The sequence below is a fragment of the Apus apus genome, chromosome 20 (assembly GCF_020740795.1).
Source record: "Apus apus isolate bApuApu2 chromosome 20, bApuApu2.pri.cur, whole genome shotgun sequence".
NCBI classification, from domain to species: Eukaryota; Metazoa; Chordata; class Aves; order Apodiformes; family Apodidae; genus Apus; species Apus apus.
In genome coordinates, this window is record NC_067301.1 from 6,951,777 (window position 1) to 6,974,445 (window position 22,669).

General features: G+C 62.1%; 2 protein-coding genes across 6 annotated transcripts in view; both read left to right on the plus strand.

Annotated features, from left to right (window-relative positions):
- Positions 1–14,831, plus strand: part of HSPG2 (heparan sulfate proteoglycan 2) — a 55,345-nt gene extending 40,514 nt beyond the window's left edge. The window contains 35 exon segments of the mRNA XM_051637685.1: positions 75–226; positions 313–451; positions 528–676; positions 761–899; positions 982–1,125; positions 1,200–1,334; positions 1,750–1,931; positions 2,017–2,209; positions 2,877–3,056; positions 3,621–3,881; positions 3,964–4,162; positions 4,237–4,334; positions 4,932–5,198; positions 5,986–6,098; positions 6,181–6,328; positions 6,413–6,529; positions 6,785–6,869; positions 6,980–7,100; positions 7,102–7,125; positions 7,208–7,307; positions 7,409–7,518; positions 7,601–7,709; positions 7,790–7,888; positions 8,561–8,782; positions 9,437–9,669; positions 10,018–10,179; positions 10,181–10,196; positions 10,817–10,939; positions 11,018–11,071; positions 11,209–11,284; positions 11,795–11,873; positions 11,983–12,053; positions 12,163–12,246; positions 12,317–12,420; positions 14,346–14,831. Of these exon segments, the coding sequence (XP_051493645.1) occupies positions 75–226; positions 313–451; positions 528–676; positions 761–899; positions 982–1,125; positions 1,200–1,334; positions 1,750–1,931; positions 2,017–2,209; positions 2,877–3,056; positions 3,621–3,881; positions 3,964–4,162; positions 4,237–4,334; positions 4,932–5,198; positions 5,986–6,098; positions 6,181–6,328; positions 6,413–6,529; positions 6,785–6,869; positions 6,980–7,100; positions 7,102–7,125; positions 7,208–7,307; positions 7,409–7,518; positions 7,601–7,709; positions 7,790–7,888; positions 8,561–8,782; positions 9,437–9,669; positions 10,018–10,179; positions 10,181–10,196; positions 10,817–10,939; positions 11,018–11,071; positions 11,209–11,284; positions 11,795–11,873; positions 11,983–12,053; positions 12,163–12,246; positions 12,317–12,420; positions 14,346–14,509 (4,652 nt within the window). The 3' untranslated portion in view covers positions 14,510–14,831.
- Positions 14,832–15,647: 816 nt separating this feature from the next.
- Positions 15,648–22,669, plus strand: part of USP48 (ubiquitin specific peptidase 48) — a 38,714-nt gene continuing 31,692 nt past the window's right edge. For 3 of the 5 annotated variants that reach the window (XM_051637354.1, XM_051637357.1, XM_051637355.1), the window contains exons 1-6: positions 15,649–15,877; positions 16,479–16,599; positions 17,544–17,694; positions 19,172–19,299; positions 20,822–20,946; positions 21,500–21,608. In XM_051637354.1, coding sequence (XP_051493314.1) covers positions 15,744–15,877; positions 16,479–16,599; positions 17,544–17,694; positions 19,172–19,299; positions 20,822–20,946; positions 21,500–21,608 — 768 coding nt within the window. In that variant the 5' untranslated portion in view covers positions 15,649–15,743. Of the gene's footprint in view, positions 15,878–16,478; positions 16,600–17,543; positions 17,695–19,171; positions 19,300–20,821; positions 20,947–21,499; positions 21,609–22,669 lie in introns of all 5 variants that reach the window. The other 2 variants (XM_051637358.1, XM_051637356.1) reach the window with 2 other exon arrangements.

Here is a 22,669-nt window from a genome sequence, read left to right on the forward strand (position 1 = left end):
AGCAAGGGAGCAGCATTTGGGGACAGGCAGGTACCACGTTGGTGACAAATGTCCCCTTTTGCTGTCCCCCCCAGCCTCTGGTGTCACGCAGCCCCTGCGCATCGAGTCCTCGTCCTCGGCCATCGCCCAGGGACAGACCCTGGACCTCAACTGCCTGGTGGCAGGATCGGGCCCTGCCACTGTCACCTGGTACAAGCGTGGTGGCTCCCTGCCTGCCGGCCACCAGGTAGAGAACAGAGAGGAGTGTCACCCCACAGCCCAGCCCGTCCCCTGCTCTCCAGCACTCACCTGTCCCCATATTGTCCCCACTAGGTGTCGGGCACCCGCCTGCGCATCCCCCAGGTGACAGCAGCCGATTCAGGGGAGTACGTGTGCCGGGTGACATCGGGCGGTGTCACTCAGGAGACGTCCCTCATCGTCACCATTGATGACGGAGCCAACCCATCCCACGGTGAGTGCCACCCTGGGGGGGGCAGGTCCCCATGGGTGCTGGGGACTGGTGGGGACATTTATGGTTACCCGCACAGCCGGTGTCACGCCGCCCATTCGCATCGAGTCCTCGGCATCCTCTGTCACCGAGGGACAGACCCTAGACCTGGACTGCCTGGTGGCCGGGCAGGGACAAGCCACCATCACCTGGTACAAGCGTGGGGGGTCACTCCCAGCCAAGCACCAGGTAGGTGGGGACACTGGGAGGGTGGGGGGATGGTGGCATCAAACAGCCACCCACGGCCACCATCCCCTGTCATTGTGTCCCCAGGTTTCAGGGTCCCGCCTGCGGCTGTCACAGCTCTCGGTGGCCGACTCAGGGGAGTACGTGTGCCGGGCAGACATGGGCAGCATGTCCCGTGAGGCCACCATCACTGTCACTGTCACCTCCCGTGACAGCTCTAGCTACCGTAAGTGTGGCCATGGGATGAGAGAGGACAGCAGGGGGACATGGGTGACCTTGGTGGCTTCCCTGTCCCTTTGTCCCTGCAGGTCTGCAGAGCCCCATCATCTCCATCGACCCGCACAGCATGGTGGTGGCCCCAGGTGAAGATGCCACTTTCAAGTGCCGTGTCCACGATGGTGCCCAGCCCATCAACATCACATGGCGGATGGGACCAGGCCAACACCTCCAAGGTATGGTGGTCCCCTGGATGGCCCTGGTGTGGTCCCCAGGATGGTCCTGGTGCTGACAGCTTCTTCTTGCCCAGATAACGTGAAGATCAGCACCAATGGCTCAGTCATCTCCATCTCTGGTGCTCACGTGGGCAACCAGGGCGCCTACCACTGCGTGGCCTCCAACCGCTTCGGCGTCGCCAGCAGCGTCGTCAACCTCCTGGTGCAAGGTGCGAGGTGGCTGGGGTGGCCCTGTCCCCATGTGCTCCAGATGCCCTCAGGCTGGTGGTGTCCTCGTCACCATCCCCATGTTGGTGTCTCCCATCTGCTCCAGATGCCTCTGGGGTGGTGTTGTCTCTGTCCCTGTCCCCGTGCTGGTGTCCTCCACATGCTTCACATATCCCTGGGGTGATGGTGTCCCCATCCCCATGTCCTCTCCACGCTTCAGGTGCTCCTGGAGTGATGGTGCCCAGGTCCCTATGCTGATATCCCCCAGACACCCTTGAGGTTGCGAGGTCCCCATGCCCACGCTGATGTCCTCCACGGGCTCCAGATGCTCCTGGGTTGATGGTGTCCCCATCCCCATGCCAATGTCCTTAGCGGTGGTGTCCTCATCCCCATGCTGATGCCCTCCTCCTTCTCCAGGAGCACCCACAGTGTCGGTGATGCCACCAGGCCCTGTGACAGTGCAGGAGGGCAAGTCCCTCAGCGTGGAGTGCCTTGGCCGGGGTGAACCGCGCCCGCTGGTGCGCTGGAGCCGGCCGGGCTCCCGGCAGAAGGTGGAGCACCAAACTCTGCTGCACATGGACAGCCAGGCCATCCTGCAGGTGAGGGGGCATCCCAGGGTGCCGCAGGGGGCTGGTGGGTGCCCAGTGCTCACCACCCACCCCATGTCCCCCCGGGCTCCACCAGCTGTCACCAGCCAAGCCGGAGCACGCCGGGCCCTACGTCTGCACGGCGCACAGCGCCCTGGGGTCAGCGCAGGCGCGGGTGGACATCAGCGTGGAGGCGGCACAGCGGCACCCTGGCGCCCCCGAGGTCATCGTGCCACCTGCTGTCACCGTGGTGGCTGGGGACACTGCCACGCTGCACTGCATGGCCAGAGGTATGGTGAGGATGGTGGAAAGGGTGGCCAGCAGGGCCAGGGAGGTGATTGTCTCCCTCTATTCTGCTCTGGTGAGGCCACACCTGAAGAGCTGGTTACAGTATTGGAGCCTTCAGCTTGGGAAGGAGCTGGAGCTGTTGGAGAGGGTCCAGAGAAGGGCCATGAAGATGATCCAAGGGCTGGAGCAGCTCTGCTCTGGAGACAGGCTGGGAGAGTTGGGGTGTTCAGCCTGGAGAAGAGAAGGCTCCAGGGAGACCTTAGAGCACCTTCCAGTGCCTGAAGGGGCTCCAGGAAAGCTGGGGAGGGGCTTGGGACAAGGGCAGGGAGGGAGAGGACAAGGGGGAATGGATTAAAACTGGAATTTGGGAGATTTAGGTTGGACATTAGGAGGAAACTCTTCCCTCTGAGGCTGGTGAGAGCCTGGCCCAGGTTGCCCAGGGAAGCTGTGGCTGCCCCATCCCTGGCAGTGTTGAAGGGCAGGTTGGATGGGGCTTGGAGCAACCTGGGCTGGTGGGAGGTGTCCCTGCCCATGCAGGGGGTTGGAACTAGATGGTCTTTAAGGACCCTTCCAGCCTCAACCATCTTATGATTCTAAAGGGTGGGCAGGGACACATCCCGCCCCTGGAGACCCTGATGCCAAGGTGATGGCCGCTGGTGTCACCCTCAGGTGAGCCGGCACCACGGCTGGAGTGGTCAAAGCTGCGGGCACCGCTGCCCTGGCAGCACCGGGTGGAGAACGGCAGCCTGGTGATCCCGCGCGCCGCCCTGCAGGACTCGGGGCAGTACATCTGCAACGCCAGCAGCGCCGCCGGCACCGCCCAGGCCTTCGTCACCCTCCACGTGGAGAGTAAGTGGGTGACGGGGGGAGGAGGTGGTGCTTCTAGGTCCCCTCGTGTCACCTCTGCCTGTTCCTCCTCCACCCCACCTTCCTGAGCACGGGCCATCTCCATTGCCCCTCCTGGTTCTGGCCAGCCCGTCCTCTGGGATCCAGCCTCACTTCATTCCACACGTGTCCTCCTCCCATCTCCTGTCCATCATCCAGCCCTTCCCCTGGATGGGTCCATCTTTGTCCCAGTGCTGTGCGCACCCATCACTACTTCTGCTGTCTCCCCCACTATCCTGCCCATGGATCCATCCACCTTTGGTCCATCCCAGCTCACACCCCTCTTTCCGTCTTCTCTCACACTCCTCCGTTCTGGTGGACTCATCCATTATTCACCTGTTCCACATGTGCCCATCTGTCCATCTCCTGGAGATGACCCATCCATTGCCCTGTCCATTGCCCTGTTGACCCATCCATTGCCCCACTGACCCATCCATTGCCCTGTTGACCCATCCATTGCCCCACTGACCCACCCATTGCCCCATCCTGGCTGTGACTGGGCTCTGACAGCACCATCCATCCCCCCAGCACCACCATACGCCACCAGTCTGCCGGAGGAGAGCGTGGTGCACGCTGGCGACATGCTGCAGGTGCAGTGCCTGGCCCATGGCACCCCCCCACTGCTCTACTCCTGGGACAAGGTCAATGGCAGCCTCTCGGCACGCGCCAGCCACCGCGCCAGCCTCCTGCGCATCAGCCCGGCGCTGCCCGACGATGCCGGCACCTACCGCTGCCTCGTCACCAACCGCGTGGGCACCGCTGAGACCTTCGCCCATGTGATGGTCCACGGTGAGTCCTGGCACCCCAGGGAGGCCACGTGCCAGGGATGCCACTGCCACCAGGTGCCATCATGGCTCTGCGTCCCGCCCAGGTGCCACCGTTGACCGTGGAGATGGTGGTGGTGGTGGACCCTTGACCGTCCGGGTGACACCGGGGAGCCTGGTCAAGGGGCTGGGGGGCACGGCTGAGTTCACCTGCACCATCTCTGGGGACCCCCGGGCGCGTCTGGAGTGGCTGAAGGAGGGTGGGGAGCTGCCCCCCACCCACAGTGTGCGGGACGGGGTGCTGAGGTAAGGATGGGGGGATGCGGGGTGGTGGGGACCTGTCCCCTGCAGGGTCCCACACCCCAGCTGTGTCCCCACAGGCTGTCCGAGCTGGCGTGGGGGGCGCAGGGGGTGTACGTGTGCCGGGCCAGCGCCCCAGGAGGACACGCAGAGGACAGGGCCACCCTCACCATCCAGGGTAGGAGCAGCCCCCACACCTGGGGGACGTGGGCACCCCCCGACCTGACCCCACCAGTGTGGACACCCTGGGAACCCCATCCCCCAAACGCAGGGTCACCCCCTGACCTGACCCCCATGAACACCAGTACCCCAGGATCCCCATTCTCCAAACCCAGGGGCACCCCCTGACCTGACCCTCACCAACATGGACACCCTGGAAATCCCATCCCCCAAACCTACGGGCACCCACTGTCCCTTCCACCATGACCATGGCCCTCATCTCCACCCATGCCCCCCAACACCCTGGTACCCCCCATCTCTCCCAATGCCCACGAGCACCCCAAGACTCTCAGTCTCTCCTTACACCAATGAGGGCCCTGGTACCCCCAACCTCTCACCATGCCCATAGTCACCCACTTCCCCAAACTTCTCCCCATACCCAAGGGCACCCCAACACCCCCAATTTCTCCCCATGCCCACAGACACCCCAATAGTTTCCCCATGCCCTTGAGCACCCAATTTTTTCCCATCTCTCACTCCTGAACCTCACACCCTGGACCATGATGCCTCCCCCATGCCACGGGGGGTACCCCAAAACCCTGTTGTCCCCCCCAAGCTCTCCCCAAGGCTGTGATCAACATCCGGACAGCGGTGCAGACGGTGCTGGCAGGGACAGAGGTGGAGCTGGAGTGCCTGGGCTTGGGTGAACCCCGTCCCCACGTCACCTGGAGCAAAGTGGGTGGTCGGATCCGTCCCGGGGTGCTGGTCCGTGCTGGCACCCTCACCATCCAGCGGGTGGAACGGGCGGACGCCGGGCAGTACCGCTGCACTGCCACCAACGCTGTGGGCACCGTCCAGTCCCACCTCATCCTCCACGTGCAAGGTGGGGATGAGGACAGGGAGGGCTGGGGACGTATGTGGTGTCAGGTCCTGCACCTGGGTCACCACAACCCCAGGCAATGCTCCAGGCTTGTAGCACAGTGGCTGGAAAGTGCCTGATGGAAAAGGAGCTGGGGGTGTTAGTCTGGACATGAGCCAGGGTGTGCCCAAGTGGCCAAGAAGGCCACCAGCATCATGGCTGGTGTCAGCACTGGGGTGGCCAGCAGGAGCAGGGCAGGGATTGTCCCCCTCTGCTGGGCACTAGTGGAGCCACCTGGAAACCTGGAGTCAGTTCTGGGCTCCTCAGGACAAGAAGGACATGGAGGGGCTGGAGCGTGTCCAGGGAAGGGCAAGGGAGCTGGGGAAGGGGCTGGAGCACCAGTCTGAGCAGGAGCAGCTGAGGGAGCTGGGGGTGTCCAGCCTGGAGACAAGGAGGTGAGGGGAGACCTGCTGGCTCTGCAGCTGCCTGAGAGGAGGTTGGAGCCAGGGGGGTCGGGCTCTGCTCCCCAGGAACAAGCGATGGGACAAGAGGAAATGGCCTCGAGTTGTGCCAGGGGAGATTTAGGATGGGGATTGGGAACAGTTTCTTCATGGGAAGGGTTGTCAGGCCCTGGCCCAGGCTGCCCAGGGCAGGGGGGGAGTCCCCATCCCTGGAGAGGTTTCCAAGCTGTGTAGATGTGGTGCTGAGGGACATGGGTCAGTGGTGGCCTCATTAGAGTTGGGTTCATGGTTGGACTCAGTGACCTTCAAGGTCTTTTCCAACCAGCCCCACCCTGTGCCTCTGTCCCCAGCCGCCCCCCACATCTCGGGGCAGCCGGAGGTGAAGGAAGTCTCCTTGGGCTCTGCCGCTGTTTTACCCTGTTTGGCATCGGGCTTCCCAGTGCCAGAGATCACCTGGAGCAAGGTGAGGTGATGGGATGCAGGGATGGGGGTTTCGGGTGTTGGGGGGGGCACCCAATGGGTGCTGACCACTCTGCCCCACTCAGCTGGAGGGGGAGCTGCCGGAGGGGGCCCGGGTGGAGGGGAACGTCCTGACCTTGCCGGCCGTGGCCCACGAGGACGCCGGCGTCTATGTCTGCGCCGCCGCCAACCCGCGCGGCCGGGAAACGGCCTACTATGTCCTGAGGGTGCGAGGTGAGGACGGACAGATGGACAGGGTGGTGGTGGGGGGGGTGCCGTACCCCAACACCCCTCCTCCTGATCCCACCCCACCCACAGAGCACCTGGTCCCCTACTTCGGGCAGACGCCCCGCTCCTTCCTGCCCCTGCCCACCATCAAGGACGCCTACAAGTGGTTTGAGATCCTCATCACCTTCCGACCTGATGCTGCTGATGGTGAGCGTGTGTCCCAGTGTGTCCCCATGTTGTCCTGGTGTGGCCCAGTGTCTCCCAGCATGTCCCCATGTGTCCCCATGTCCTCTCCATTCTTCCCTCCATCCCTCCTCCCTTCTCCTTCCTCTCCTCTATTCAACCACCCCCTTCCACCTTCTGGGGGGGAGAGATTTCTCCTCCATCCTGGGGGTGCTTTGGGGTGACGCCTGTAGTGTGACCCCCCTCTGAGGTGCACACCCCTCCACTCTCGCCCCTCAGGCCTTCTCCTCTACAACGGGCAGCGCAAAAACAACGGCGCCGACTTCATCTCCTTCGGCTTGGTGGGCGGGCGCCCCGAATTCCGGTGAGACCCAGGAACTGGGGGCTCCGAGGGGGGCAAAGGGGAGGTGGGAGATGGGTGCCAGCACCCTCCTACACCCATTGTCACCCCCTCCCCTCCCCAACAATACCCAGGTTTGACGCGGGCTCGGGCATGGCCACCATCCGGCACCCCACGGCGCTGCGGTTGGGCGAGTACCACACGGTGCGGCTGCGGCGCAACCTCACCCGGGGGTCCCTGGAGCTGGACGGGCACCCCCCCGGTCAATGGCACCTCCCAGGTAATTTCTTTTCTAAGGTTGGGGGGTGTTTCTTGCTTGGGTGGGGGTGCTGGAGGGGGTGCCCACCCGCCTGTGCCCGCAGGGGAAGTTCCAGGGGCTGGATCTGGATGAGAAGCTCTACCTGGGGGGTTACCCCGATCTCGGCGCCCTGGCCAAGACGGGGCTCAGCCGTGGGTTCATGGGTGAGTGGGGTTGGGGTTTTTTTTAGGGGGTGGGAGTGTGAGGTGGGGATGGGCAGGGTGTCACACTACTCCCCCCACCCCCCATCTCCATCCCACCCCAGGCTGTGTGCGCCAGCTGCGCATCCAAGGGGAGGAGGTGGCCTTTGGGGACATGGACCTGCAGGCACACGGTGTCTCCAGCTGTCCCACCTGCCAGGACCGCCCGTGCCAGGTGAGGATGAGGAAGGGGGTGATGCCCACCCATCGCCACCCGTCCCCACCCATCGCTGACACCCATGTCACCCACCCCCCAGAATGGTGGCGTGTGCCAGGACGCCGAGAGTGGCACCTACATCTGCCGCTGTCCCCACGGCTTCACTGGCAGCAACTGCGAGTACTCACAGGCTCTGCACTGTCACCCGGGTAAAGTGCCACCCCTGGGCACGTCCCCTCCCCCCAGCTGTCTCTCCCTGAGTGGGTGCTCATGGCTTGTCACCCTGCAGAGGCATGTGGGCCTGATGCCACCTGTGTCAACCGGCCGGACGGGCAGGGCTACACCTGCCGCTGCCACCTGGGCAAGTCTGGGGAGAGATGCACTGAGGGTGAGTGGGGACACGGGGACATGGGGACAGGGCTGGCACCACCCTGGGAACATGAGCATGGGGTGGGGATTGCCCCAGGGAGGTGGGCATGGGGCTGGGACCACCCTGGGGACATGGACATGCAGTAGGGACTGCCCAGGAAGATGAGGACATGGCTGGGGCCACCATGGGGACATGAGGTTGGGGTGGGGACCATCCTGGGGAGATGGGGACATGTCTAGGACCACCCTGGGGACAGGGGGATATGGCTGGGGCCACCCTGGGGAGATGGGGACATGTCTAGGACCACCCTGGGGACAGGGGGATATGGCTGGGGCCACCCTGGGGACATGGGCATGTAGTGGGGACCACCCTGGGGGAGACTGTGATGATGGGGAGATGGATATCATGGTCATGGTGGAGATGGGCCATTGGGTGCCACCACAGGGAGATGGGCACCATGGGGATGGGGGTTTGGGGACCAACATGGGGACACAGGCTGGACACCATGCTGGGAAGATGGGCATGGGTCTGGGAACTACCCTGCAGAGATGGGCACCATGGGCATGGATGTTTGGGTCCCACCATGGGGAGGGAGGATGGGGTCCCACCACCATGGGGATAGAGGATGGGTCCCACCATGGGGGTGGAGATCGGGGTCCCACCGGCCGGGCACTGACGGGGCTGTGGCAGGTGAGGCGGTGACGGTGCCGTCCTTCGAGGAGGTGGGCGCCTTCGTCTCCTACCCACCCCTCACCAACGTCCACCACGAGCTGCGGGTGGAGGCCGAGTTCCTGCCACGGGCACCCGACGGGCTCCTCCTCTTCAGCGCCGGCAAAGCCGCCCCCGTCGAGGACTACGTGGCCTTGGCCATGGTCGGCGGCCACCTCGAGTTCCGCTACGAGCTGGGCTCAGGTGGGCAGGCGGGGGGACAGGGGGCCTGGGGGCACTGGTGGCCGTGGGTTTAGGTGGGGTGACCTGGCATTACGGGGGTCTCTGAGCCACAGTGGAGTCGCCTGGCACTGCTGAGGGCTCCAAGTCTCACTGGGTTCCCTTGGTGTCATTGAGGTCCCCAAGAATCAGCAGGAACTCCTAGCACAACTGGGGTCCCCAAGTGTCACAAGGAGCTCTTAGCCTCCTTGGGGTCCACTGCCAGGGTCTCATGGTGTCACCAGGGTCTCCTGCCACTGCTTGGGTCTCCAGACATCAGTTGGGTTCCTTGGTGTCACTGAGGTCCCCTGGCATTGTATACCTGGGTGTCACCATAGTTCCTTGGGGTCCCCTGGCATCACTTTAGTCCCCAGATGCTACCACGGTCCCTGGTCATCAGTGGGGTCGTCTGGTGTCACTGAGGATCCCTTGGCATTTCTGGGGGTCCCCAGGTGCTGCCAGGATCCCTGGGCATCCCTTGGGTCCCCTGGTATCACCAGCATCCTCTGTCACCATTGGGGTCCCGTGTCACCACCAGGATCCCAAGGGCACATCCCATGTCCCCAAACACCCTTCGTGTCCCCTGCTGTCCCTTGGTGTCCCCCAGCCCCCTGTGATGCCACCACCGTGTCCCCGCAGGCATGGCTGTTCTCCGCAGCGCCGAGCCGGTGGCCCTGGGCCGGTGGCACACGGTGACAGCGGAGCGGGTGCAGAAGGACGGGACCCTGGTGGTGGATGATGCCACCCCAGTGACGCGCTCGTCACCCGGCAAGAGCCAAGGCCTGAACCTGCACAGCCCCTTGTACCTGGGGGGCACCGAGCCCCCCCTGCGCCCCCCAACCAACGTCTCCTTCCGCGGCTGCATTGGAGAGGTGACATCCCTGGCCCAGACACCTGGGTCCCCTTGCTGGGGTCCCCTTGCTGGGGGTCCTCTTGGTGGGGTCCTCTCGGTGGTGTCCCCACGGTGAGGTCCCCTCAGTGGGCTCCATTCGAGGGGTCCCCTCCCTGGGCTCCCCTCAGTGATGTCCTCTCATTGGGGTCCCTTTGGTGATGTCCCCTCAGTGCTGTCCCCTCGGTGGGGTCCTCTTGGTGGGGGTCTTCTTGGTGGGATCCCCTCGGTGCTGTCCCCTCGCTAGGGTGCCCTGGGCAGGGTATGGGGCTTGGGAGGACGCTCCCAGAGGGGTGACGCCCCCTCCCCCCGTGTGTGTGTGCCCCCCCAGGTGACGATCAACGGGAAGCGGCTGGAGCTGAGCGAGGGCTTCGTGCGGAGCCGCGGGCTGGGGCAGTGCGGGCAGCGCTCCCCGTGCGGGCCCGGCCGCTGCCTGCGGGGCGCGCGCTGCCTGCCCCTGCCCCCCCCCGGGCCCGCCTATCGCTGCCTCTGCCCCCCCCGGCTTCGGCGGTGAGGGGGGGGCCCGCGGGGGGGGAGGGGGAGGTGGGGGGGAGGGGTGTGGGTGGGGGTGCTCTGCGTGTGGGGGGGGTGTGTGCATCCGTGTGTGTGTGCATCTATGTGTGTGTGTGGGTGTGTGTGTGTGCATCCGTGTGTGTGTGCATCTATGTGTGGGGGTGTGTGTGTGCATCCGTGTGTGTGTGCGTCTGTGTGTGCGTGTGCGTGCATCCGTGTGTGCTCTGCTCGTGTGTGTGCGTGCACGTCTGTGCGTGCGTGTGCTCTGTGTGTGGGTGCACATCTGTGCCCTGTGTCTGCACGCGTGTGTTGTGCGTGTGCAGGTCTGCAAGTTCGTGTGCACGTCTGTGCGTGCGTGTGCTCTGCGTGTGGGGGTGTGTGTGCATCTGTGTGTGCGTGCGTGTGTGTGTGCGTGCGTGTGTGTGCATCTGCGTGTGCTCTGCTCGTGTGCGTGCGTGCATGTCTGTGCCCCGTGTCTGCACACGTGTGTTGTGCGTGTGCAGGTCTGCAAGTTCGCGTGCAAGTGTGCACGTCTGCGTGTGTGCTGTGCACAAGCAAACCCCAGGGCAGCAGACGGGCCTGCCCGTGTCACCCACCCGTGTCCCCCGTGTCCCCAGGGCTGCACTGTGAGCGGGAGGAGAACCGCTGCCTGCACCCCAACCCCTGCCTGCACGGGGGCACCTGCCGGGACAACGCCTGCATCTGCCCCCCCGGCTACACCGGCCCCTCCTGCCAGCACAGTGAGTCGGGGGACACTTGGGGACACTTGGCGGGGGGCAGGACACGTGTCGCCCCTCCCCTGACCCCTCTCCCCACAGGCCTGGCACTGGCGGAGCTGGAGCAGGACTGGCAGGAGGGCAGCGGGGGCGGCGGTAGGTCCCTGCAACCTTTGCCCCCTTTTTGCACCCACAAGTGACACCGTGGGGGTGGCAGGGCCCCCTTTTCTTTCCCCCCTTCTCTTCCCTCCTCACTCCTCTTCTTCCCCCCCCTCACCCCCCTGTCCCCCCAGACGCCCCCGGCCAGTTCAGCGCCGCGTTCCGGGACGGATCCTACCTGGCCCTGCCTGGTTACCTCTTTCCCCGCGGGTGAGTGACACCGGGGACAGGGACACCCTTGCCCAGGGGCGTGGGTCCACCCCCACCCATGGCACTGCACCCTGCCTGGGGGGCTGCACCCACCATGGCACTGCAGCCTCCCAGGGTGCTGCACCCATGGTGGGGTGCTGCACCCACTGCACCCTTGCACCACTGCACCCTTGCACGATCGCATCCTTGCACCAGTGCACTCGTTGTACCCATTGCACCTATTGTACCCTTGCACCCATTCACCACTGCACCCATTGCACCCATTGCATCACTGCACCCCCACACTCTTGCACCACTGCACCCTTGCACCCATTGCACCCTTGCACCCATTCACCACTGCCCCCACCATACCTATTGCACCCTTGCACCCAGAACCCTTGCACTACTGCCCCCACTGCACTTTTGCACCCACTGCACCCATTACACCACTGCACCCTTGCACCACTGCACCCATTGCACCCTCACACCCTCCCTGGGGGCTGCACCCACCCATCCCCCCCCTCTTCATAGCCCCCCAGAGACACCCGAGACCCTGGAGCTGGAGCTGCGGACGGGCAGCGCGGAGGGGCTGCTGCTGTGGCACGGGGCGGTGAGAGGGGACAGGGACAGCGCCGGGAGGGGAGCGGGGTGCCCCTCCGTAGGGTGGGGGTCAGGGTGGCCCCCACCCTGCTCACCCCCCCCCCCCCCTGCACCTGCAGGAACCTGGCCAGGGGGGAAAAGCCAAGGACTTCGTTGGCCTCGGCCTGAAGGACGGGCACCTGGTGTTCAGGTGAGGGGGGGACTGGTGACACCCCAGGGTGCCCACCCAGGGTGCTCCCCCAGGGTGCCCGGTGCCACCACCGGGTGTCATCTGTGCTGAGCCCATGTCACCCCTGCAGCTACCAGCTGGGCAGTGGCGAGGCCACCATTGTCTCAGAAGACCCCGTCAATGATGGCGAGTGGCACCGGGTGACAGTGACGAGGTGGGCAGGGGCGAGGGGGGGTCTGGGTGGGGGTCTGGGTGGGGGTCTGGGTGCTGACAGTGCCACGCAGGGAGGGCCGGCGCGGGTGGCTGCAGGTGGACGGGGAGGAGCCGGTGAGCGGGGAGTCACCGGGAGCCAACGTCATGGCCAACACCCAGGGCAGCGTCTACGTGGGTACGGTGGCACCCGGGGGGACATGGGGTGGGACATGGGATGGACATGGGGTGGACACAGGGTGGGACATGGGGTGGGACATGGGATGGACATGGGGTGGACACAGGGTGGGACATGGGGTGGGACATGGGATGGACATGGGATGGACATGGGGTGGACACAGGGTGGGACATAGGATGGATGTGGGGTGGGTTGTGCTGAAACAGGTTGTTTCATGGGGTGGGATGTGGGGTGGGACATGGGATGGGCACAGGGTGAGGGACGTGGGTGGACATGGGGTGGGACATGGAATGGATGTGGGGTGGGAGACAAGCTGGGACCTGGGGTGGGACATGGGATGAGACAAGATGAAAAACAGGATGGACATAGGCTGGGACAAGGGCTGGAATGCATGGTGGGACATGGGGTGGGGACATCTGCTGGGACATGGGATGGGCTGTGGGATGGCCATGGGCAGGGACATGGGACAGCACACAGCAGGTGCCCCCCACCCATGTGTCCCTGTGTCCCCATGTCTCCCCATATCCCTGTGTCCCCGCATATCCCCATGTCCCCTGTGTTCCCCTATGTCCCCCTGTCCTCGTATCCCACATATCCCCATGTCCTCTGTGTCCCCGTGTCCCCCCATGTCCTTGTGTCCCTGTGTCCCCATGTCCCCCCATATCCCCATGTCCTTGTGTCCCTGTGTCCCTCGGTGTCCCCCCATATCCCCATGTCTCCCTGTGTCCTCATGTCCCCGTGTCCCAATGTCCTCTTATCCCCCATATCCCCATGTCCCCTGTGTCCCCGTGTCCCCATGTCCCCCCATCCCCCTGTGTCCCTCCATATCCCCATGTCCTCGTGTGCCCCATATCCCCCTGTGTCCCCGTGTCCCCCCCATATCCCCATGTCTCCCGTGTCCCCCTATGTGCCCCCCCATATCCCCGTGTCCCCATGCCCCCATGTGTGTCCCCATCTCCCCGTGTCCTCCTATTCCCCACATCCCCGTGTCCTCCATGTCCCCCGTGTCCCCCACATCCCCACGTCCCCCGTGTCCCCCTGTGTCCCCCCACATCCCTGTGTCCCCCTGTGTCCCCCCCACATCCCTGTGTCCCCCCATATCCCCATGTCCTCGTATCCCCCACATCCCCACATCCCCATGTCCCCCCACATCCCCATGTCCCCCCATATCCCCGCATCCCCTGTGTCCCCATGTCCTCGTATTCCTCACATCCCCCCACATCCCCCCATCCCCGTGTCCCCCACACCCCCGTGTCCCCCACATCCCCCCATCCCCGTGTCTCCCCCACATCCCCGTGTCCCCCAATATCCCCGTGTCCCCTGTGTCCCTATGTCCTCATATTCCCCACGTCCCCGTGTCCCCCACATCCCCCCACCTCTGTGTCCCCCTGCACCCCGTGTCCCCCCCACCCCCGTGTCCCCCCACATGCCCGTGTCCCCCACACCCCCATGTCCCCCGTGTCCCCCCACATCCCTGTGTCCCCCCACATCCCCTTGTCCCCCCCACCCCCATGTCCCCCCTCACCCCCGTGTCCCCCAATATCCCCGTGTCCCGTGTCCCTATGTCCTCATATTCTCCACATCCCCACATCCCCGTGTCCCCCCCACCCCCGTGTCCCCCCACATGCCTGTGTCCCCCACACCCCCATGTCCCCCGTGTCCCCCCACATCCCCTTGTCCCCCCGACCCCCGTGTCTCCCCACATCCCTATGTCCCCCCACATCCCCTTGTCCCCCCCCACCCCCGTGTCTCCCCACATCCCCATGTCCCCCCCACATCCCCTTGTCCCCCCCACCCCCGTGTCCCCCCACATCCCCATGTCCCCCCACATCCCCTTGTCCCCCCACATCCCCGTGTCCCCCGCACCCTGTGTCCCCCACCCCCGTGTCCCCCACCCCCGTGTCCCCCACCCCGTGTCCCCGCAGGTGGTGCCCCCGACCCCCGCAGCCTGACGGGCGGCCGGTTCCCCTCGGGGCTCACGGGCTGCCTGCGGGGCCTGGCGCTGGCGCCCGCCGGGACCCCCCGACACCCCATCGACCTGCGGCACGGAGCCGTGGGGGGGCTCCCCGCCCCCCCCTGCCCCTCCTAACCCCGCCCCCTTCCCCCCCCCCCAAGCCATTTTGGGGGGAACTTGGCCAATTTTATTATTTTCCAAAAAAAACCAAGCCAACCAACCAACAAGCCAGGAGGAAACGGTGCTTTGCTGCCCTGGGGTGGCCCTGGGGGGGGGGGGGCCGGGACCCCCAAAAATGTTTACACACACACCCCCTCCCCCCCCACCAGCCCCCCGAGACTGTGGTGGGGCGGCCGGGCCGCCCGAGGCCCCTGGGGTGGGGGTGTGAGGGAGAATGGGGGTGCTGGGGGGGACCCCCCCCCCTTGGGGACAGCCATTAAAGAAGAGAGAACTGCCAGTGCCTGTGTGGGGTGCGCCGGGGGGCACGGGGGGGGGGGATGGGGGTGTATGGGGGGTGTTGGGGGGTACGGGATGGGGGATGGTAAAGGGGGGTTTTGGGGGGTAGGGTATGGGGGGTATTATGGGGTTACAGTATTGGGGGTGGTATAGCAGGGTATTGGGGGGCATGGTTTGGGGGGGCTGCATTGGGGGTGTATGGGATGGTGTCTAGGGGGTCATGGGGGGGATGGTGAGGGGGGTTGTATAGGGGGGTGTGGTGTGGAGGGGGTGTATAGGGGCTATGGTATGGGGAGGTGTTGGGGGGCTGTGGTATGGGGGGGTCTGTAGGTGGGTGGGGGCATTGGAGGGGGGATAACATGGGGGGGCATCTGGGGGATTGGGGGGTGTGGGATGGGGGGTATAGGGGGTGCGTTATGGGGGCACGGGGGGTGGTGATGTATGGATTCGGGGGGGGCATGGAGGGGTATTGGGGGGCGGAGGGGACGGCATGGCCGCTGGGGGGTGCGGGGGTGCAGGGGAGGGGCGGGCCGGACTGTGCGGGCGGGAAGGGGCGGGTGCGGCACGGACGGGGCGGGGCGTCCCGGGGTGCGGGGGGTCTCGGGGTCCCGGGGGTCCCGGGGTGCGGGGTTCCCGGGGTCCGGGGTCCGGAGGGTCCCGGGGTGCGGGGGGTCCCGGGGTGCGGGGAGTCTGGGGGTCCCGGGGTCCCCCCGCCCCGCGCAGGCCCCGCCCCCGCCTGTCGCAGCCCGATGGCGTCAGCGCCTCGCGCCCGTCAGCGCGTCGCGCTCGTGTCGTCACCGGCCGTGACGGCGGCGGCAGGAGGGGCCGGGCCGGGCGGTTACCGGGACGGGACCGGGACGGGACCGGGACGGGGCCGGGGCAGGCCCGGGGGCAGCCCCGGGGGCAGGCGGCCATGGCGCCGCGGCTGCAGCTGGAGAAGGCGGCGTGGCGCTGGACCGAGACGGTGCCGCCCGAGGCGGTGGCGCAGGAGCACATCGAAGCGGCCTATCGCGTCGGGCTGGAGCCCTGCCAGCGCGGGGCCTGCCGGTACCGCCCCCGGGCCCGGGCCGCAGCGAGCCCAGCCCCGGCCTAGGGGTGTCCTGGGGCTCCCTCCCTTCCCTCCTCTGGGGCCCTCACCCCCGGGCTGGGGGGATCCCGCGTTCCTGTTCCCTCCCGCGGGGCTGGGGAAGCACCGCAGCCCTTCTGGGTCCTTCAGGGTCGATGGGACCCTCTCTGTGCCCTTCCTTGGGACCCTCATTCCCCGGGGCTGGGGGGCAGGTTCTCTTTGCCTGACCCCTCCGATACACAGGCTTCCCTTGGGATTGTGGGGGACCCCTCTCCCTGCCTGCCTCTTCAGATTTTTAGGGGACACTCACCTGGCTTGTGGGGGATCTGTCTCCCTGCCTGGCTCCCCTGGTGGAGGGACCCCCTCCCAGTCACTACTGTTTCCTGAGGATCCCTTTTCCCTCCATCCTCTAGTTCTCCATCTCCTTGTTTGTCCCTAAACACCATTTCTGGGAGCGTGGGGCCCTCCTGCCCCACCCTGTTCATGGGGTCCCTCATTGTCCTCATCCCCCACAGTTCCACCCCCCAAGGGACCACAGTGTCCCTTCCACAGGGGTGACAGTTGGGGGTACTGGTTCCACAGGAGGAACTGCCGGGGGAACCCCAACTGCCTGGTGGGCATCGGGGAGCACGTCTGGCTGGGTGAGATAGATGAGAACACCTTCCACAACATCGACGACCCCAACTGCGAGCGCCGCAAGAAGGTACCTCCCTGCCCCCCAAAACATCCCCTGCCCTTCCAGCCCCCGGGGGAGGAGGGGAGGTGAGAAAGTGATCAGGGTTGGAAGGGACCTCTGGAGGTCACCCAGTCCAATCCTCTGCCAGAGCAGGATCCCCTAGAGCAGATCCCACAGGAACATCCAGGTGGGTTTGGAATGTCTCCAGGGATGGAGACTCCACAGCCTCCCTGGGCAGCCTGTCCCAGGGCTCTGTCACCCTCACAGTCAAGAAGTTCTTCCTTATGTTTAACTTGACCCTCCTGTGCTCCAGTTTGTGCCCATTGCCCCTTGTCCTGTCCCTGGACACCCCTGAGAAGAGTCTGGCCCATCCTCCTGACACCCCCTGGAGATATTGATCAGCACTGATCAGATCCCCCCTCAGGCTCCTCCTCTCCAGCTGAGCAGCCCCAGCTCTCCCAGCCTTTCCTCACAGGCAGATGCTCCAGCCCCTCAGCATCTCAGTGCCCTGTGCTGGACTCTCTGCAGCAGCTCCTTGTCCTTCATGAACTGGGGAGCCCAGAGCTGGACCCAGTTCTCCAGATGGGGCCTCACCAGGGCAGAGCAGAGGGGCAGGAGAACCTCCCTTGACCTGCTGGCCAGGCTCTTCTTGATGCTCTCAGGAGACCATTGGCCTTCTTGGCCACAGGGGCACGTTGCTGCCTCATGGTCACCCTGTTGTCCACCAGAACCCTGAGGTCCTTCTCCCCAGAGCTGCTCTCCAGCAGCTCAGCCCCCAGCCTCTCCTGGTCTGTAGGTGACACCTTTCCCTCCCTCCCCATAGCCAGGCACCTTGACTTGTGGCTCTTTGTGTGACTCCAGAATGGCTTTTTCCCAAGAAACAGCCCCAAAAATTCTCCCCCCAAGCTGCTGGCTCTCTGCTTGTCCCCCCCAGCAGGCAGTGACCACTCTTGCTTTCTCTCTCACCCCAGAATGCGTTCGTGGGCCTAACCAACCTCGGCGCCACCTGCTACGTCAACACTTTCTTGCAGATGTGGTTCCTCAACCTGGAGCTCCGACAGGCCCTCTACTTGTGTCCCAGCACCTGCAGCGAGCGCGCAGAGGGGCTCCCCAGGGACAAAGGTGGGTGCAAGATGGGGTTGTCACAGGGTTTGCTCGTTTTCTTCTGGAGCAGCTCTGCTCTGGAGCCAGGCTGGGAGAGTTGGGGTGTTCAGCCTGGAGAAGAGAAGGCTCCAGGGAGACCTTAGAGCAGCTTCCAGTGCCTGAAGGGGCTCCAGGAAAGCTGGGGAGGGACTTGGGACAAGGGCAGGGATGGATGGGACAAGAGGAAACATCTTTAAAGTGGAAGAGGGGAGATTTAGGTTGGACAGGAAGAGGAAATTCTTCCCTCTGAGGCTGGTGAGACCCTGGCCCAGGCTGCCCCATCCCTGGCAGTGTTGAAGGGCAGGTTGGATGGGGCTTGGAGCAACCTGGGCTGGTGGGAGGTGTCCCTGCCCATGCAGGGGGTTGGAACTGGATGATCTTTAAGGACCCTCCCAACCCAAACCAGTCTGGGATTCTGTGATTCTATACATTTTGGGCTTTGGGTGAACTAATGGGTGAAGCTGCCACCCAGCATCCACGCTGGTGTTTGTGAGTCTGGGCTTTTAGGATCAAACCGTAACTAACCTGGAATAGTTTTGAAATCAGGGTGATCTGATCTGGTTGAAAAGTGCCATTTGCAGTTCTTTTCTTGCTTCCCAAACTGGTTCCCAGCTCAGTGATGGTGCTGGGGTTGGAAGCACGTGAGCTGGGGCTGGTCTGTGCTTCCATGGGAGGATGGAAATTTGGGTGCCTGGTACAAGTGAGACTCCCAGTGCCCTCAGTGTTGGTGTGGTGGCCTTGGGTGACATCCTTTGTGTCTGGTGTGGCACTGTGAGTGTCCTCAGGGTCAGAGCAGCTGCCTGATTTCTTCTGTCCCTGTTTTTATACAGTTTTTCATAGAATCCCAGATTAGTTTGGATTGGAAGGGACCTTAAATATTTAGATCCAACCCCCCTGCATGGGCAGGGACACCTCCCACCAGCCCAGGCTGCTCCAAGCCCCATCCAACCTGCCCTTCAACACTGCCAGGGATGGGGCAGCCACAGCTTTTCTGGGCAACCTGTTCCAGTGTCTCACCACCCTCACAGGGAAGAATTTCCTCCTCATGTTCAACCTAAATGATTAGATTAAAATTTGAAATAAATTCTCAGCATTTAGGGTAAAAAAGCAGCAGCTGCTGCAGGGTAATCGGCACACGCTGCTTCAGCTCTTCACTCACAGCTTGTGGGGTATTTATGGGTGATTTATGGGTATTTATTCAATGATTTTAAGGGTCTTTTCCAACCTAAATTATCCCCTGCCCTGCTGTGGGCCTTGCATGTCACCACTGACATGAACCACTTCAATTGTCACCATAATTTAAAACACCTTAAAAAAACCAAACCACCCCACGTCACTTCTCATCCTGACATTTACCCGTACGTAGGAGGAACAAGCAAATTACCTGGAACCCCCTGCCCTCAAATTCTCTCTTGTCCCAAATTCCTTGCCTTGTGTGACTTTCTTTTTCTGCCAGACTACGAGCCCCAGACCATTTGTGAACACCTGCAGTACCTGTTTGCCCTGCTGCAGAACAGCAAGCGGCGCTACATCGACCCCTCGGGCTTCGTCAAGGCGCTGGGCTTGGACACGGGGCAGCAGCAGGTGGGTTTGGGACCTGCCCACCAGGAATTAGCTCTTCTCAAGGAACTGTTGTGACACCAGAAACCCCCTTTTGTGTTTGTGTTTAGGGCCAAGATCTCGGGGCAGGCACAAAGGAGGGAAGTGCTCCAGGCCCTTAGTGGTGGGGGAGGTTTGGAGGAGCCTGGGGAGGTCAAGGGAGGCTGAGTGGGAGATCAGGAGGAACCTGGGGAGATCAGGGGGAGGCCAGTGGGGAGGGGAGATCAGAGAGAGGCCAAGGGGGAGGGCAGGGGGAACCTGGGGAGATCAGGGGGAGGCCAGTGGGGAGATCAAGGAGGCCAGGGGGAGCCTGGGGAGATCAGGGGGAGGCTGAGGGGAGCCTGGGAAGGTCAGGAGGAGGTCAGGGGAGCCTGGGGAGATCAGGAGGAGGCCGAGGAGGTCAGGGGAGCTTGGGGAGATCAGGAGGAGGCCAAAGAGGAGATCAGGAGAAGCCCAGGGAGATGTGGAGGAGGCCAAGAAGGTCAAGAGGAGGCTGAGGTGATCAGGAGGAGCCCAAGGAGTGGTGGGATGGGGACAGGGAGTGTGTTAGCACCTGATCTTCCAGCACAACTGGCTGGGAGTTGAAGGTGCCCTGAGGGTTATTTCATAGGTGTTTCACGGGCTGCTCCTCCTAGGGCTGGGAGATCCTTGGTAGTGGGTGGCTCAGGGGGCTTGAAGGGTCTTGGCAGGGCCAGAAGATGTTTGGTCGGGTCACTGAGAGCCAGGGAAGGTCCCGAGGGAGCGCGTGGGGCAGAGGAAGCCCTGTTAGAAAGGGGAAGAGTCCTGGTGAGTCCTGCAGGGCTGTGGCTGAAGCTGAAGAGGGCTCGGGAGAATAGAGGCTTGAAAAGACACTTTGAGAGGGAAGGGAGGGATTGTTGGAGGAAGAGTTGGAGCACGAGCAGGCATTTCCTCAGAAGGGGGTGGGGGGGAAGGAGGCAGTCACTCCTGACCCACACATGATGGAAAGGACAGCTGGGAGAGGCCAAAGCCCCTTTGGTTTGGGAAAGGAAAGCAAAGAAGAGCAAGGGGGAGAAGAAGGCCCCGGGATGAGCACGGGGAAGCTCTCAAGCCTTGCAGAAGAGGATGAATTCTCAGGGCAGCTGGTTTGGGCTGTTTATTTTTCTTCTCACTTACGGTGCAGGCAGGGCCAGCCTGTGTTGCATGTGCTGAGCTTTGAAAGCTGAGCCCTAATGAGCTAGAAAGCTCTGCAGGAGGTTTTTTTTTCCTTCCAGAGCCCTGTGAGGAGCAGGGCAGGAGTCAAACCACCCGGTGTTGCTGGCTGGGAGCCAGGTTAGCTCGAGGTCCTCACAGCTCCTTTCAGGCAAATTCCTCTTTTTCTTTCTTTCTCCCCACTTTTGTTTGTTGTTTTTTTTGTTTGTTTCCATTTTTTAAACTATTCAATGCACTGTGTGTAGGGGCTGTGGGTAATTTGCAGTCAATTAGTGACAAGGTTGTGATGAGGCTTTGTGCTGGGGGAAGGGGTTGTTGACTTGGTTTTCTTTTCTAGGATGCCCAGGAGTTTTCCAAACTCTTCATGTCACTGCTGGAAGATACTTTATCCAAACAAAAAAACCCAGATGTCCGAAATATTGTTCAAAAGCAGTTCTGTGGAGAATATGCCTACGTGACAGTGTAAGTGTCAGGTCTTGGGGGTGAAGCTGTCTGTAGCTTTTTACATGTTTTTGAAGAAGTTGAAGGGGGGGAAAAATCCTCACAACTGGAGCAGGCAGGTGAGGTGCTGCTGAAACGTTTCGTGAGAGGATTTTCACTTTGCTGGTGCTGTGTGTGTGGTGGTGCAGTTCTCCTGCTCCTTTTAATCCCTTAATGAAAATTTGCTCATGAAACCTGGGAGCGCGTGAATGGAAATGAAAATCCTGCAGCCAGCAAATGAAGAGTACTCAGGTGTCATAGTTTCATTCCTGTGTTCTCTGAGCTGTGGATTTCACCTGGAAAATGATATAAAATGTGAGTTGCAACCTCCTGCTTTTCTTGGTGGATAATGTTACCACCTTTTTGGCAGAGTGTTCATGGTGTAGAGGTGTGAACCACATGAATTCACACTTAAACCAACTTTGTCCTCCTGCTTTTATAGCAGAAGGAGCAGTTTTCTAGTGGCTGGGGAGTTGGGGGCATGTGAACCAGTGAACTGACCTTGTGGCTTTGTCTTCTTTTTCTTCACTCCTAGCTGCAACCAGTGTGGCAGGGAGTCCAAACTTGTGTCTAAATTTTATGAGCTGGAGTTAAACATCCAAGGGAACAAGCAGCTGACAGACTGTATAACAGAATTCCTGAAGGTATGAGTTTGGTTTATCTTGGAATCCTGCTATTCTTAGGAAGGTGCTTCAGTTCCTTCCTTCAATTAACAGCCTTTGGGGTTGGTATCAGGGCGAAGTGACTGAGTTACCTCAGGGAGATGCCTGCAAAAGGAAATGTGTTTTTCCTGTGGACTCACAAGATGAGGATTGAGTCATGCACTTGGGAAGCCAGGGGGCAAGGGGCAGCTCTGGGCTGTAGCACATGTGCATGTTATGACTTTAAAACCACTTTAAAGTCACATGTTTACTCCAAATTCTTTCTCAGCAAATTTAGGGGAAAAAGTCCCTGAAATCTGACCAAAATTCCCTGGTGCTTTGTCCTGGGTAGCACTGGGAGAACAGGGTGTTTTCTCCAGCAGTGCTCATCTGCACAGCAACAGGAGACATTCCCTGGTCTAAAATGTGCTCTCAAAAATCCTAGGGAGGGCTGGGAATAGCTGTGGGAACAGCTGCAAGAGCTCTTAATTCCACTTGAAAACTGGCCTCGATCTTAAGATCCGGTGTGTTAAAGCTTCAAGGTGTGGATGCAGTTGAAAATATTTAGGGCAGAACCAACCTGAAATGTGACTCTGTCCCGGGGCTGTTGGGCAGCTGATGGGCTCAGCAAACCAGTTGCTCAGCTGGGGGAAGGTCTGCAATGATAAAACAACTGGTTTGTGAATGAGCTTTAAAGTCCCCAAGCTCTGAACTTCCAGTTTGGCTGCTCCTTCAAACCACACAGCCTGGTGACCTTGCTGAGCTGCAGTTCCCTGGCCCAACCCTGCCTTCAGATCTCTTTGGATGTAGATGATGACATGGTGATGGTTGTTTGCTGAACACAAGAGGGTTGTAGTTCTCAGGGTAAAATGTGGCTTTACATTAACTTGGTCCATGTGAGCTTGTAAAAGGGCAATTTAATTATTTCCCATAACCCTCAAGTAGAAACCAACTCAGTCAAGTGGAGAGCAAACCTGAGAGTCTTCTGAGTGACCTGAGAATGGGGCTCAATTCAGTCTCAAATGTTCCTTAAAGTGAGAGCAGCCTATTATTAAATCACATTC